The 14123-nt window shown below is 61.4% G+C and overlaps 5 protein-coding genes across 5 annotated transcripts; 3 read left to right on the top strand and 2 right to left on the bottom strand.

The window, feature by feature from the left end:
* Positions 1 to 1266: 1266 nt before the first annotated feature.
* Positions 1267 to 4201, top strand: EHS24_003550 (uncharacterized protein; the record flags this gene model as incomplete). The annotated part of the gene is made up of 5 exons (XM_028619215.1): positions 1267 to 2561; positions 2602 to 3805; positions 3859 to 3929; positions 3981 to 3988; positions 4080 to 4201. 5 exons carry the CDS (start codon positions 1267 to 1269, stop codon positions 4199 to 4201), a joined length of 2700 nt encoding a protein of 899 aa, XP_028472389.1.
* A 349-nt stretch (positions 4202 to 4550) lies between these two features.
* EHS24_003551 (uncharacterized protein) lies at positions 4551 to 5796 on the bottom strand (the record flags this gene model as incomplete). The annotated part of the gene is made up of 3 exons (XM_028619216.1): positions 4551 to 4623; positions 4991 to 5168; positions 5544 to 5796. The coding sequence occupies 3 exons, from the start codon at positions 5794 to 5796 to the stop codon at positions 4551 to 4553; spliced, it is 504 nt and encodes a 167-aa protein (XP_028472390.1).
* Positions 5797 to 6078: 282 nt separating this feature from the next.
* On the top strand, positions 6079 to 7233 carry EHS24_003552 (uncharacterized protein; the record flags this gene model as incomplete). Its single annotated transcript, XM_028619217.1, has 4 exons — positions 6079 to 6185; positions 6253 to 6351; positions 6953 to 7115; positions 7192 to 7233. 4 exons carry the CDS (start codon positions 6079 to 6081, stop codon positions 7231 to 7233), a joined length of 411 nt encoding a protein of 136 aa, XP_028472391.1.
* A 585-nt stretch (positions 7234 to 7818) lies between these two features.
* Positions 7819 to 11678, bottom strand: CIN8 (kinesin motor protein cin8; the record flags this gene model as incomplete). Its single annotated transcript, XM_028619218.1, has 5 exons — positions 7819 to 8589; positions 8627 to 8778; positions 8821 to 9646; positions 9684 to 11103; positions 11170 to 11678. 5 exons carry the CDS (start codon positions 11676 to 11678, stop codon positions 7819 to 7821), a joined length of 3678 nt encoding a protein of 1225 aa, XP_028472392.1.
* A 558-nt stretch (positions 11679 to 12236) lies between these two features.
* On the top strand, positions 12237 to 14083 carry EHS24_003554 (uncharacterized protein; the record flags this gene model as incomplete). The annotated part of the gene is made up of 5 exons (XM_028619219.1): positions 12237 to 12504; positions 12593 to 12750; positions 12796 to 13327; positions 13397 to 13741; positions 13803 to 14083. 5 exons carry the CDS (start codon positions 12237 to 12239, stop codon positions 14081 to 14083), a joined length of 1584 nt encoding a protein of 527 aa, XP_028472393.1.
* Between the last annotated feature and the right edge of the window lie 40 nt (positions 14084 to 14123).

Consider the following 14123-nt stretch of genomic DNA (forward strand, 5'->3'; position numbering starts at 1 on the left):
CAACAGACCGTACCCGAACCCTCTTGTGCCCTTTCTCTTCTTCCATTCCTCTTTTCTTTAAGCCAAAACCAAAACCACAAAAAAAAAAACAACTACAGCAACAGCCTTAAAAAAACGCATTTACCCCCCTGCGCACACACACACACACACATGGAATGGGGGAGACGGGACGGGAGAGGGCGGCGCAGTGCCTCTGACTGCTTCGCAAGGGAAGTGGGTTTGGAAAAGTACCTTTTTTGATTTATTTCTTTGTGTGTGGGTGTTCACGACGGAGGTGGAGGCGTGGAGGAAGGAGGACGGAGGGTGAGGAGAGTGGGAGTGGGAGTGGGGTGGGAGGGCGGCCGGGCTGGGGCTGGATACGGGATAGATAGGCGAGAAATAATGAGAATGTAGGATGTAAGAACCTATTGTCTGAACGTACAGTGCTGGAAACGGTGCAGGTGTGGGTGTGTGTCGGCTGGTTGGTGTGGCGTCGGTTGGAGTGGAGTGGAGTGGCGCCACATGGGTAGTGGCAGTAGGCACTGGGACAATGTGCCGAGTGCCAGGCGGAGGGGGCGGCGATGTGCGTGCAGAAAGCAACAGCGGCAGCGCCATCGCCTCTGCATCTCCTGTCCGCGTTGTTTAACATTTGGGAAACGTACCTGGTGCACGACGGAATCCGTCGAGACGCGCACAACGGCGAGCAATCCTTTGCGGCCTTGGCGCGGCCACACCACCATTTTGCCACCGAGCGACGCCATTGTCGCTTGTCTTGCATCCCATGCAGTATGTAGTGAGCTTGCGGAAGAAGTTAATGCAGCAGTCAAATGGACGAGGGTACGAGGAAGCCGCCTGCGACATGGTGTCATCCTGGGGGGTCCACTTATTGCATCCGTTGCGTCCGTCCGATTGATTACGCACCTTCTCGCCTCCCGCGTGCACACACATGCATTCTCGTCGTCGTCGTCGGCGTCGCTGTTCTCGTTCTCGTTCTCGTCGTCGCCGCCCATCACATCAACCAGTACCATATCCCAGCATCCACAATCCACACTCACACACATCGCTACCCACCGTGGTACCCTCCCCCACACGCACGCACCCTCCGTTGACGCCTTCGCCACCCGTCCTGCCCACCTAGTCGCCACCGGGCCGCGCCTTGGCTTGTCCTGTCGCGACAGATAGCATCAGCCCAACCCCCCCTTTTCACACCTCAATCAGACAAACACAACCTCCTCCCTTCCCTTCCCCCCCACCTCACATCCTCATCACCTTCACCCACCCGCCGCCATGGGTGCATCCCAATCCCAGCCGGCGCGCGACCGAACAGGCGACGATCCTCCGCATTCCCATCACGCGACCGGCGCGTCATCTTCGCTGCCCACTGCGCGTGGTCCCAACGGCAACGGCGGTCTCCAGCTCGGCCGTCGTATCTCGTCCTTTCTGCGCAACGGCCCCGACGAGAGCGCCAAGCGCGAACGCTCCAACTCGGTCCACCCGTCGCCAGGCAGGCCGCTGAGTAAACGTCGTCGCGTCGAGCCCGAGGACGACCTGCCCACTGTCGCCGACGACGATGTCTCCACCCTCACGCAGTTGGGTACGCCTGGCGCCGGCTCGAGCAGGCTCGGCTTGACTGGCGGCGTGTTTGGGACGGGCCTGGCGCCGCCTGGGTTTGCTTCTTCACACGCCAGTTCAAGCTCGGCGTCGGCGTCGGCGTCCGGGTCCGGGTCCGGGTCGACGTCGGCAGGCCGTTATCGCCCGCCACCGCCAATGTCCCTCTCGTCATCTTCGGCAGCGACGGCGACAGACGCCGAGGCAGCTACACCCAGCCCGACGGATGAGATCCTCGCCGACCGGTTCCGCTCCATCTCGACCATTCGCGATGCGCTCGGGCCAGACTGGACACCCGCAGCGGCGAGTGGGACGAGTTCCATGCCGGCCCCCGTGGACCGGTTACTGGCGCGTTTCCGTCGCCGTGGCACCTCGGCCGCTGTTGCGCCAGGCAGTGAGCGGGACGCTGTGCGCGATACCGCTCGCACCGGACCCACGGGCAGCGCGCGAACTACACTACGTGGTGACCGCTCGTCGCGGTCGGTGGCCGGGTCGGACCGCGACGCGCTCTTTGCACCCCCTACGCCTCCTCTTTCGTCTGGAACGTCGGCAACGTCCACCACTGCGTCGTCTGCCCCGCGATCCATGTCCCACCGCCTCAGCGCCATCATGGGGTTCGCAGCCCCCGGAGGCGCGCATGAAGAGTGGGCCGATGCAGAGGGTGGTGGTGGCGACGCGCAGCCCCAGTCACAACCTCACGCACATCCCTCTGCTGCTGCTACTGCTGCTGCTGCTGCTGCTGCTCCTGCCCAGGCGCCGGGACAGCCCACGGACGACAGCGGAAGGATACCCGTCGGCGCAGTGCTCGTCATCCAGGGCCTGGCGCAGACGCACGCCAACCTCGACGAGGAGGAAGGCGGTGGCCTCCCGGGCTCTGCGGGCCGCAGGCGCGCAAGTGAAGGAGCCAGCACTCGTCCTCGTATCGATGTGCCCAACCTCGACCAGCAAGCCCGTATGATTGGAAACCTCTTGACGTAAGCTTCGCGAGGGAACGTCATAGCTGACAATTACCAGAGTCGCTGCTGCGGCAACCGCGACGACCCTTCTCTCCCCCGAGAGCCTCGCGGCAACGCCTAGCCGGAGCACGGCGCAGAGCGCCATGCAGACGATTATCGACCGTCTCCGTCCCTCGCGCCAACGTCCGAGCCAGAGCGTCGAGTCGACCCTGGGCGACTACCTTCGCACTGTCCTGCGCGACAACCGCCGCTTCGCCGAAGCCGTTGCTGGCGACGCAACGTCTGCCAACGTGCCCGCCGAGTTCCAGGACTTCCTCCACAACCTCCAGGAGGACCTTATCCAGGCTGTGCGCGCTTACGCCGCGCCGGACGAGGATGAAGGCGAGGAGCATGTCCAGGACGAAGATGAAGCCATGGACATTTCGCCCGATGCCTCGCCAGCGCCGACCGCAGCCGCCGAGCCTCCTATCCCTACTTTCCACACCCAGCGCCAACAGAACCTGCCTGGGGCCACACAGAGTGCCCTCGGCGTGTCGGGAGGCTCGGATGGCCAGCCCCGCCGCCTCAACTTCTTCCGCGCGCACCTCTTCCCCCCCGTGCGCGCCGACGGTACCGCACTCGAGGCCGACGAGGACCCCAATGCGGTCGTTCCCTCCATCTTTGTCGGTGTCCGCTCCGTCGCTCATGACCCTGGCATGACCACCGAGGACCTCGTCGGCCACCCGGGCTTCCCCTTCCTGGATGGACAGGTGCCCGAGCAGGAGGACGGCAGCAGCGCCGCCGCCACCAACAGCAGTACCGTTGTTTCCGACGATGAGCACCTCTTCGACCGTGACCTCGAGCGCGAGCTGCGCGAAGCGCAACAGCATGGCAGCTTCGGCACCGGAAGCGCAAGCAGCGCAGCCAGCACGGCCTCGGCGCCTACAACACCCCGTCGCACACTCCGTGACCGCGTGCTGGAGCGTCTTGCCCTGCGTCGCGAGCAGCGCGTCCCCACCCCGCTCAACACGTACCTCATCTACGTCATTGGCGGCAACTATCCCCGCTCACACCCCGTTCTCGCCATCCCGGCCTTGGTCTCTGGCGGGCCGCTCTCGGCAGATGACTTGCAGCTCGTCTCCGAGCTCCTGGGTCCCGCAAAGCCGCCAACTGTCACGGCCGACGAGATTGAGCGCAGCGGCCTCACCGTCGTCCATGGCGCCGCGATGGGCGCGCTCGTGAGCACTGGCGACGTCCTCGAGGCCAGCCTCGACCGCTGCATGGTGAGTAGCTGGTAAAGACTCGTTCCTTCGTTCGCAGCTGACCTTTTTTCCAGGTCTGTCTTGGTGACTATGAGCCCGACGAGGACTGCCGCGTGCTCAAGTGTCGCCACGCGTTTCACAAGGAGTGTGTCGACCACTGGCTTAGCCAGGGACGTAATTCGTGCCCGACGTGTAGGACAGAGGGTGAGTACCAGTTGGCCGATGGAAGACTCTGGTTGTGACATCTCGTGGATCTCTGTTACGGTAGGCCTTAAGCATCAAGCTGACCCTTCAGCGGTTGACAAGACCAACCTCTCTGCCGTCGACGCCAACGCCAACGTCCACGCGCACGCCCACACCAACGCCGACGACGACGTGACCATGGCTACTGATCCGCCCCCTGGAACGGCCCTCTAAGTGACCTTGCCCAACACACTGCACACAGCACACATACACCCACCTCAAGACCCATACCGCAACCACACATCATGCCCATTTCCCCGGTACTCGCAGGACCTCCATGACTCCATTCGTCTCATATGGCCCCATGGCCCACTCTCCGCCCGACCGACCACAGCCGCCACACTCCCCTCATATCCTCACACCCCATCACCTTTATACTCCCTCTGCCTATAGTAATCAGTTTGGCAACGTCGTCTGCGCGGTCTCTCCCGTCTCTCGCTCCATGCATGTTATACATTTTTTCCCCTTGTCCGCCCCGAGCGCCCCCGAGCGCCAGAAGAAGGTGATATGGTGGGGTGGGGGTCTATAGGTTCTTGGCGTACTCGTAGTACTTGGCAGTGTCGACGCCGTGGTTGTTGTGGTTGACAAAGTTGAACCTGGAGGACAGTGTCAGCTGTGTAGGAAATGGGCAGCTGATAGGACCGTGGAGAAGGGGAAGGGAAGGAGGGGCCGATGAAGGAGGTGTGGCCGTGGTGAAAAGGACAGGGCGGGACGATTGTTGGGTTCAACAAAGGCTGAATGAAGAACCCAGACGTCACTGCAGTTCATTGACGATGGCGAGGCGCGAGACACGCAATGGTCGATGCGAAGTGCTCAGAAACGCATCGAGCCAGACAACTCGTCCTCGTCCTCGTCCACCACCACCTCGCTCCCTCTCGGTCGTCGTTTCCTCCGTTCCGTTCCGTGCCACTATCGTACACGCCGACAGTCCACACCATCAGAAACGGCAGGCACACAACTCACCAAGGAATGGTCTGCAGCTTGAACACCGAAAAGGTCGAGTTACGCGAGGCAACGCCCTGCAAGTACTCGCTCAGGTCGGTCTCGCCGTACAGGGGGAGGCCGGCCTTGGCGCGGGCGCCGAGCTCCTTGAGGTCCATCTCGGCTTCGCGCTCGTTCTCGGTCACGCCCAGGAAGCGGACTGGCGTGTAGGGTCAGTATATATGTTCTCTCTCGTTGGTGTGGGAGGCGCGGGCGGGCGGGCGGGCGGGTGGGAGGTGCGGCGTGCACGGGGGGGGGAATGGAAGATGGAGACGGAGAGGTGCGGTGGGCCTGTTCAAGTGGAGGCAGGGGCGTGCGCCTGCCTTCATGTCCACCTCGGATACGTGAGGACAGCGCCCGCTGGCAGCACGACAGCGACGGCGTGCAGCGCTGCTGTCGTGCACGCTCCATTCCCCGCGCTCGCGTGTGGCCATTAGGCCATGACCACGTCTCCGTATGTCCCATCTCCACTTCGTGTCCGTCCCTGCAGCTCGCTCGCTCCTCGGTGCCGCACCGCCGTGTGCCGCTTACGCACAAGACGACCTCTGGTAGGCCAGGAGGAAACCACAGGTGAAGCCGAGCCAGCCGCCGACACGCAGGATGGATTTTGCGCCAGTCTTGCCGTGGGCGGGGTCGATGCGGTTCCAGAGGCTCAAGGCGAGGGGGAAGGCGCCGGTTGCGCCCGTCCAGACGAGGTAGTCGTTGGGGCGCATGTACCCGACGACTCGCTTGAAGTGGGGGTCAATGTCGATGACCGGGTACGGGGTGTGCAGCTCCTTGGCGGGCATGGCTGGTAGATTGTGTATGGGGTGGGTTGCTAGAGAGAGGTGTGGCTCAAGAGTCGTCGTCTGTATTGCATTAGCAGTGGTTGGAGGGAAGGCGGCCGGCCAGCCAGGGGGAGGCACACCCAGCCAGGCAGCCAGGCGCGCGCCGGGGGTGGTTTCGGGAATTGGCGGCGTTTGGACCAGTGTGGCAGATTGCTATACGGTGGGTGGATGACGTCCGTCCACATCGGTATGTTTTGATGGTTTCAAATGACTTCCTTGCCATCGACAACAACAACAACAACCATGGCCTCCCGTGCAGCCTACGCAGCTCACCTGCAAGGCACTATCCACCCGTCACTCGCCGCCACAAGGGAAGCCATCGCGAGGGTGGACGCAGACATCGCAGACTAGTGCGTCCACAGCAGCTGTTTAGGCCATGGTACCCTCGCAGCTGACATGACCCTTCCTTCCCTCCAGTGAGCAGGTCGCCCGCCGTCTGAGCGCCGTCAACCCCGAACACGGATCGAGAAAGGCCCCCGTCGAGATTGGTGCGGGTGTTTGGGCCGATGCTGTGGTGTGAGTATGGGGTCTATCGTTCAACCTGTCTGCATGAGGCAAAGGGAGGGAAGGCAACCTGCGGCTGTCAGAGCTGGAGCTACCACTCCCTGCTGTTCAGCTCGTATGACTGCCGTAGTCGGTGCCTTCCTCTATTCTCCTACCGTCTATGCGTGCTTCTAATAAGTGATGCCGCATCTGCGTCTGTGTGGCCGAGCCAGAGCTGTCTTCATGGACCTGGAGCTCGCATGGACACGGACAAGGCAGAGTACCTGTGTGACTGAGCTGTGAGCCACGGCCGCTCCAGCTCATATGGCCGCACTGACAAGGAACCTGTTCTTCCTCCCCAACGTCTTGAGAGCTCGTGACATGGATATTGCGATGCTTGTCTTGGCGCGTGAGCTATGCTGTGCCGATGGCACCGTAGCTCGCGTGATCGCCAACGCAGTCTGTGGCAATGTCCCACGACACGAGCGTTCTGCACGGGAAGGCCAGGTGTCTAATGTGTCTGAGCTGGGCAACCTTCCTATTATTATATCAGCTAACTGGATACTACACACCTGCCCACCCCTTCTTCGCTTCAGATACTTTCTTGCATACCCGGTATCTGACACCCACCCAGCCGCGACACATCCAAAGTCACCCTCGACCTCGGCCTCGACGTCCACTTCTCTCTCCCCACCCCGCAGGCAGCAGAGTACGCCGCCAAGCGTGCCGAGGTGCTCAAGAGGAAGCGCGACGCATTGGCGCAGAGGGAGGAGCGGTTGGCATGGGAGGTGGAGCAGGTGAGTCGGAGCCGGCGTTGGGTACTTCTGTCCTTCAGCTGAGATTTTCTCTTGTTGGTAAGCTGACGCGGACCAGTTCGAGGGCGTGCTCAATGCCATGACCGAGGCAGAACAGTGATATGTCTTTGCTTTCGCTTTCCTTGTTGATCGATACCTGTGGACCGACTTCCCGCACGCGACTACGTTACGGCCCAACACGCTGTCCCCATTCTACGGATGACCCACCTGGCACTGCACCCGCCTTGCCGTCTTGCACACCTCTTGCACATACCTTGCACGCGCCGTGCCCCCACCATGCCATGCCCCTTCCATGCCATGCCCCCTCCATGCCATGCCCCCGTCATGTCTTGCACCCGTCATGCCGTGCACCCTCCATGCTTCCCCCCCCCACCCCCCCCTCCCTGAACCATCTTGCAACACCCCACCTTGCACCCGTCTACCCCACACAGCATCTCCCATTGGGACCTTTTCTGTACTTTACATGTATCAAAGACACCTCTAGACTTTTCGCACAGAGCAGTATCATAGGCGTAGTGCAGAGCGTGCACGAAAATACAAAAATCGTCCAATAATCTGGAGGAAGGGGGAGGGCCGCTCCCCCTCCGCTTTCTACACACACAAAAATAAAAACTAATGGCTAGGTCTAGCTAGCACCTAGCACATACGTCCGCTGGTTCACCTCGGTCCTCGGTCTGTCCTCCATCTATCGCCTCCGGCGGGGAATGTTGCCTCCGCCATCACCCAACACGGCGCCCTGTGCCCTCTCCCTTTCCCTCTCCCTCTCCACCGCGCCGCCGCCCTTGTCGCCCAGCCCGAAACTGTCAAACTTCTTGGCCCTGCTCGGCCTCCTCAGCGCATTGAGCTGGGCGGCTGGCGGCGCGCCGGGCGGGGTAGGCGCGGTCATGTCCCTCACTTCGGTCGGGGGACGCATGAACCCGCCCATACCTGCGGGCACGGGCGGCGAGCGGACGGCGGCGGCAGGCGGGGGCATGGTGTGGCTGTGGCTGTGGTACTCGCTGTCCTCGTCGACGAGGCTCGAGAGAGAGGCAGACGACATGACCGCGCCGATGTCGGCCTCGCTTGGGGCCGGGGAACGGATGGTCGACGAGTCGGACTGCGCCGTGATGGTGCTTGTCCCGCTGAGGCGCGGCGCCATGATGGCGCTTTCGTAGACACTGTCACCCGTGCTCGAGGCCAAGTGCGACGACGTTGCGGACATGGCAGAGTCGGGACGGAACTCGCGTAGCCGTGACTCGGGGCGGTCGCCACGGCGCAAGCTGTCGATAATGGCGTGGCGCGGCTCGGTGCGTTCCCAAGTTTGAGGAAAGTCCCAGGCGCGCTTCCGTGGTGTCGACCCTGTGGGCGCGTCGACCTCGATGTTGTCCAGGAACCGGCGGGTTGAGGACGCCATAGCCTTGAGCGTCTGCTGGGCCGTGACCTGGGCGCGGGACGAGGTGTCGGAGCTCGACGTGTGCTGAATGTCAGCTAGGAGCGAGTATCTGGTAACTCACAGAAGCAAGGAGTGTGGACGTGAGCCTGGTCACATCTTCGGCGCCAGTCTTGACGCGCTTGGCACTGCGCTCGTGCGCATCGGCAAGATCGTCGCAGAGTGCAGCTACAGTTGACGCCTGCTGGCGCGAGCGTTTGGCAACGGTCGAGGACACTGCAGTTGTCAGCTTGTGGAGAACCTAGAAGCTGTACTCACCCAACTCTGCCGCGTCTCCAATCCTCTCGCAATGCTCGTCCACGCTGCCCACATGGCCCTGCGCGTCGGTCGCCGTTGACTCGGCATACGCTTCCAGTCGGCGACGCATACCGGTCGTGACCTCTCCCAGGGCCTGTTGCCCTGCCCCGCGCTGTCGCTCGACAGCCGCTGACTGTGAGGCAAGCTGGCGGCTAAACTCGTCCGCGGCGCTGGACCCGGCACCAAGTACGTCGGCGTGATCGTTTGCGTATGTCGAGACGGACAGCAATCGCTCATCGTTACCTTGCTGCACGCGGCCAATGGCTGTTTTGAGGCTCGCGTCCTGGGCGTCCGTAAACCCGACGATCATCTGGGTAACGTTGCCAATCAGGTCGGTGCGGAGTTTGGCCGACTTGGCCTGCTCGTCGGCGAGAAGGGTGGTGAGGAGGGTGTTTTGCTCACGGAGACGAGCGAGCTCGGCGTCGGTTGCTGAGGTAGACATTTCCTTTGCGCGAGTGAAAGCCGCAGCCTGCGAGGCGAGGTTGTCTCTTGCGGCCGAGATGACGCCGTCGAGTAGATGAGTGGTGGAGTCGAGAACGCCGCCGACGACAGACAGATGCTGCTCCTGGTGGCGCAGGAGCTCGTCGACCATGTTGGTGCTGCGCGCACTCACGCCCTCGGCCCATGCACGCACGCTCGCCTGCACCTCGTCTTTGACAGCGAGAACTGCGGCTGCCGCGTCGGTCATCTCCACATGGCCTTCCTCAATGGACGTGGACAGTGAGTTGGCGAGGTTGTTGAATGCTGCAAACGCATTGTCCAGCTCGGCCATGTGCTCTTGCGATTCCTAATGTCAGCTGGAAACGGGGAACACTCTAGCTCACCTCGTGACCCCTGGCAGCATACTCCTCCATATCCTTCCTCAGTGTGCGCCCAAAGTCACCGTGGACCGTGTGCAGCTGCACAATGTCCTGCTTGAGGTCGGAGGACAGGTTCTGCATGGCCGAGCCAAACTGGGTAGCAGCGTCGGTGTTGGTCTCGAGGACGTTTGTGACACGGCCAAGCTTGTCAAACAGCCCACCGACGTCGCGAACCGAATCGACGGCGACGGCGTGCAGCTCCCCTGCCACACTGTGCAGGCGCTCCTCGCCGACCTCGTACGCCTCGCTGACGACCCGTTCCTCTGCGAGCTTGGTCCGCGCGTCATCGGCCGCCGTCTTGGCATCGGTGAGCGCGTTGCCAAGCTGGCGCTCTGCCTCGCGGACGGCAGCGAGCTCGTCGGTGGTGGTGATAAACCGCGCAGTGAGGGTCTCAAACTCGGCTTTGCGGGTCTTGAGCTGTACCTCGACCTGGGCGACGCGCTGGCGTGCGTCATTGAAGTCTGTCTTTTGCTTGGTTGCCGTGTCGTTCATCTCGCGCCACTGGTCTTCGGGCACGTAAATGCCATTCTTCTCGCGGGTGGCGTACAGCTCGGCCTTGAGACGCTCCATGTCGGCAACATATTCCTTGAGCAGGCCAGCCTTGGTGAGGTGGGCGTTGACTTCGGGCTTGTTTTTGATCGACTTGGCGCGAAGGGCATAGTCGAGCGTCGAGATGGTTTCCTCCATGTTGGATTTTGTTGGCGAGACGGTGGCGATGATGCAGGTTTTGGTCCTGCCACCCAGCGAATCTTGCAGCAAGCGAGTGAGTTTGGACTCGCGGTAAGGGATATGGGTGCCCTTGTCGACCAGAGCCGAGATGACGCGGCCAAGGGTGAGGAGAGACTGGTTGATCATGCCGGCCTCGCGGGCGCGCTTGTTCTCAGCACCCGAACGACCAATGGCCTCGGAACCAGCCAAATCGACAAGGTTGAACTTGCCAATACGCAACAGGTCCTCGCCGCCCTTTTCTGTCGATGTCTCCTTGACGTGGACAGTGAGGGTAAAGATGGAATGGGAGCGGGACGACTGGTCGTTCATCCTTGTCTCGGCGGTCTGGCGGCGCATCGCACCCTTGTTGAGAACTGCAATGCCGTCCTTGAGGTTGCGCAGGCCCGTCTCCTCGACGCCAGAAACGGTGACACCCTTTTTGGACGCGTCCTCGAAAATCTTGATGTTGGCCGACGCCCCGTCCTTGTACTCTGGCGCCAAGAGGTCGCGAAGCTCTTCATTGTAGATTTCAATGTACGAGCACTTGACAGCGTACTCGGTGTTGTCCTGGGCTTCGAGCAGCGAGAAGAGGCGATATAGTACGCGCGGAATGATACCGGCCTCGTTGGACGGCTCCATAAGTGGCGTGGGCTTCAAGTCGCCATGCATCGTAAACCTGCGCGACGTGCCGTGTCAATTGCTTTTCGTGGGTCAAAACAACAAACAGCCTTCCGGCACTTACGTCTTGCCTGTTCCCGTCTGGCCGTACGCAAAGATGGTACAGTTGTAGCCCGCCAAGACCTCGTCGAGCATGTTCTCCGCCACCTCACGAAAGACCATTGTCTGGTCCGCCTCGGGTCCAAACACCTTGTCAAACGGGTACGTTTTGGTGGTTGGCTGTGATCCTGGGCCGAAGGCACTTGGAGGAGCACCGGGCATCGTCTCGACCGTGATGGCCTTGGACAGTGGAGACTCGGTCGTGGTGATGGCGGGAGAACCATCTTCTAGCTCTTGCCTTGACCGTCCACGGCAGCGGACAGCTACACGGATGCTGCTCTCTGGTACATCGGAAGGGACGCGGACGGACGAGGATGAGGGAGCGAGGTTTGTTGTGCGGCGGGAGGGGAGATGGTGTTGTTGGTCGTCGGTACGTGACGAGGATGCTGTTCTGGACAAGCGTGATGGAGGGACGATGGATGGGGCCCTTGATGGTGGACGTGGGAGGCCTGTGGATGGAGCCCGCCGTGACATGGTGGATGGGGGATGGTGGTGGATGATGGATGATACACGGTGTGTTGACGTTAGAAGTCAGTCGCGGTCCCACCAGTCTCCCCGCCGTTGTTGACAAGAAACAGGCGACCGTCCAGGGCAGGCGCTGGAGGAGCGGAAGCAAATTGCACTGGTGGGTGGCGAGCGGGATTATAAGTGCATGTGGCGGACACAGGCGGGGCGGTCCACTTGTGGCCTTGTGGTCCCCATCGTTGTCTGCACGTCATGCACCGACAACATGCCATCATGGCATAGGAGCTTCAGCGTGTACATTAGATTGTGGTGCAATGCTTTGGGTGGCGCGGGAGACAGACCCATCGGTGGTGGTGGTTTACTCCCATTACGTAATGTGACGCATGATTGCCGTCCCCGGTTACCCCGCCTCGTCGTCCCCGCACTCTCCACCAATTCCGAGCAATCCGACGCCAAAGCGAGAGGCGAGCGACGGCAACGACGACGACGACGAGCACTTGTTGTTGGGCCCGCGCTCTCTCTCTCCCATCTCTCCCTACCATCCACGCTCTCGTCTCTTCCGGCACAATGCCCACCAGACACATCCTCGCACGCGCAGCGCGTCGTGCAGCCACCCCCATCGCCGTCCGTCCACTCGCCCTTTCCGCAGCCTCGCTCCGTGCTTCTGCACTCGGATCGGCGTCCGCGTCCGCGTCATCGTCCATCACCTCCGTCAACTCTACACCTTCGCGCACACGGCGATGCCTGCACACCACCGTCCAGGAGAATGAGGAAGGAGCCCAGTCGGCGGCGGAGATGAAGGTCAAGAAGGCAGAGGCTGCGGCGTCTTTCCAAGGTGAGTCGCTCGCTGACCACGCCGACGACGACGCCGGCGGGCGCGGCAATTGGGTTCCGCTTTCCGCGTGTACAGCTGACCCATCTAGACCCCTACACTCGATACACCTACCTCGTCAACACTGGCGTGCTGCGGCCCGACGAGCACCAGAAGGGTATCATCAAGAAGCTGAATCGACTGTACGACGACCTGGTGGACTATGACCCCGGAACAATCCCCCCAATCGAGTCTGTCGAGCCCAGCTTTGTGAGTGTGCCCGTCTATATATACACACCACAGCTGACATGGCAGTTTGGCAAATTCTTCACCAAAACGACGACCGACTACAAGCCCACCGTGGCCCGCGACGACGTCCCAAAGGGCCTGTACCTGTACGGCTCGGTGGGCACCGGCAAGACCATGCTGATGGACCTGTTCCATTCGACTTTACCCCGCCAGTTTGGACCTGGATCCAAGTACGGCTCGAAGCGTATCCACTTCCACTCGTTCATGATCGAGGTGCTTCAGAGGCAACACAAGCTCAAGGCACAGTACGCCGCCGAGGGAGACGAGAAGCGCGACGTCATGCCAGAGGTGGCAAGGAGTATCGCCGAGGACGGCCGCGTGCTGTGTTTTGACGAGTTCCAAGTCACCGATATCGTGACGGCCATGCTGCTCCGCAGTCTCCTGGAGCGCCTGACTGACTTTGGTGTCGTCATTGTCATCACGTCCAACCGTCACCCGGATGACCTGTACATCAACGGCATCCAGCGCGAGAGCTTCATCCCCGCCATCGACCTCATCAAGGAGACTTTCCAGGTCGTCGACCTCGACTCGGGTACCGGTGAGTAAAAAGAGAGAGAGAGAGAGAGAGAGAGTTACGTGTAATGTGCCACTGTACTAACCGCCATAGACTACCGCAAGATCCCCCGCACGCTCACAAAGGTCTACTATTCCCCGCTCAACGAGGAGACGTCGACGGAGATGGACAAGCTCTTCCACGGCCTGGCGTCTGCCGACCCCGACCCGGAAATCAAGCTTGGCCGCAAACTTCCCCTGTGGGGCCGTGAACTGACCGTCCCCGAATCGAGTGGCCATGTGGCCCGCTTTTCGTTTGACGACCTGTGCAACCACCCGCTGTCCGCCGCCGACTACCTTGAGATTACTGGCACGTTCCCGACCGTCTTTGTCGAGGACGTGCCCAAGCTCACTCTGAGCGAGCGTGACCAGGCGCGCAGGTTTATCACGTTTATCGATGGTGAGTTACGACCCACGCTCCGTAGGCAAATGTAACTCACACCCCCGTCCCTCCCTCACAGCATGCTACGAGAACAAGACCAAACTCTTCATCTCGTCCGCCAAGCCCATCTACTCGATCTTCTCGGACGAGGGCGGCTCGGCATTCGACGACGACCAGATCAAGCACATGTCCGACCTGGGCATCAACACGGATGTCGTCGGGTCCAGCTCGTTGTTTAGCGGCGACGAAGAGCTGTTTGCGTTTGCGCGCTGTGTGTCGCGCCTCACGCAGATGGCAACAAAGGAGTGGGCAGACGAGAACGCCCTGGCGCACCGCGACTCGACGCCCAAGGACGTCTAGACGAGAGGAGTAAGGGTGTCTCTCAACTCTTTACTCTTGC

The sequence above is a fragment of the Apiotrichum porosum genome (assembly GCF_003942205.1).
Source record: "Apiotrichum porosum strain DSM 27194 chromosome Unknown scaffold_17, whole genome shotgun sequence".
NCBI classification, from domain to species: domain Eukaryota; kingdom Fungi; phylum Basidiomycota; class Tremellomycetes; order Trichosporonales; family Trichosporonaceae; genus Apiotrichum; species Apiotrichum porosum.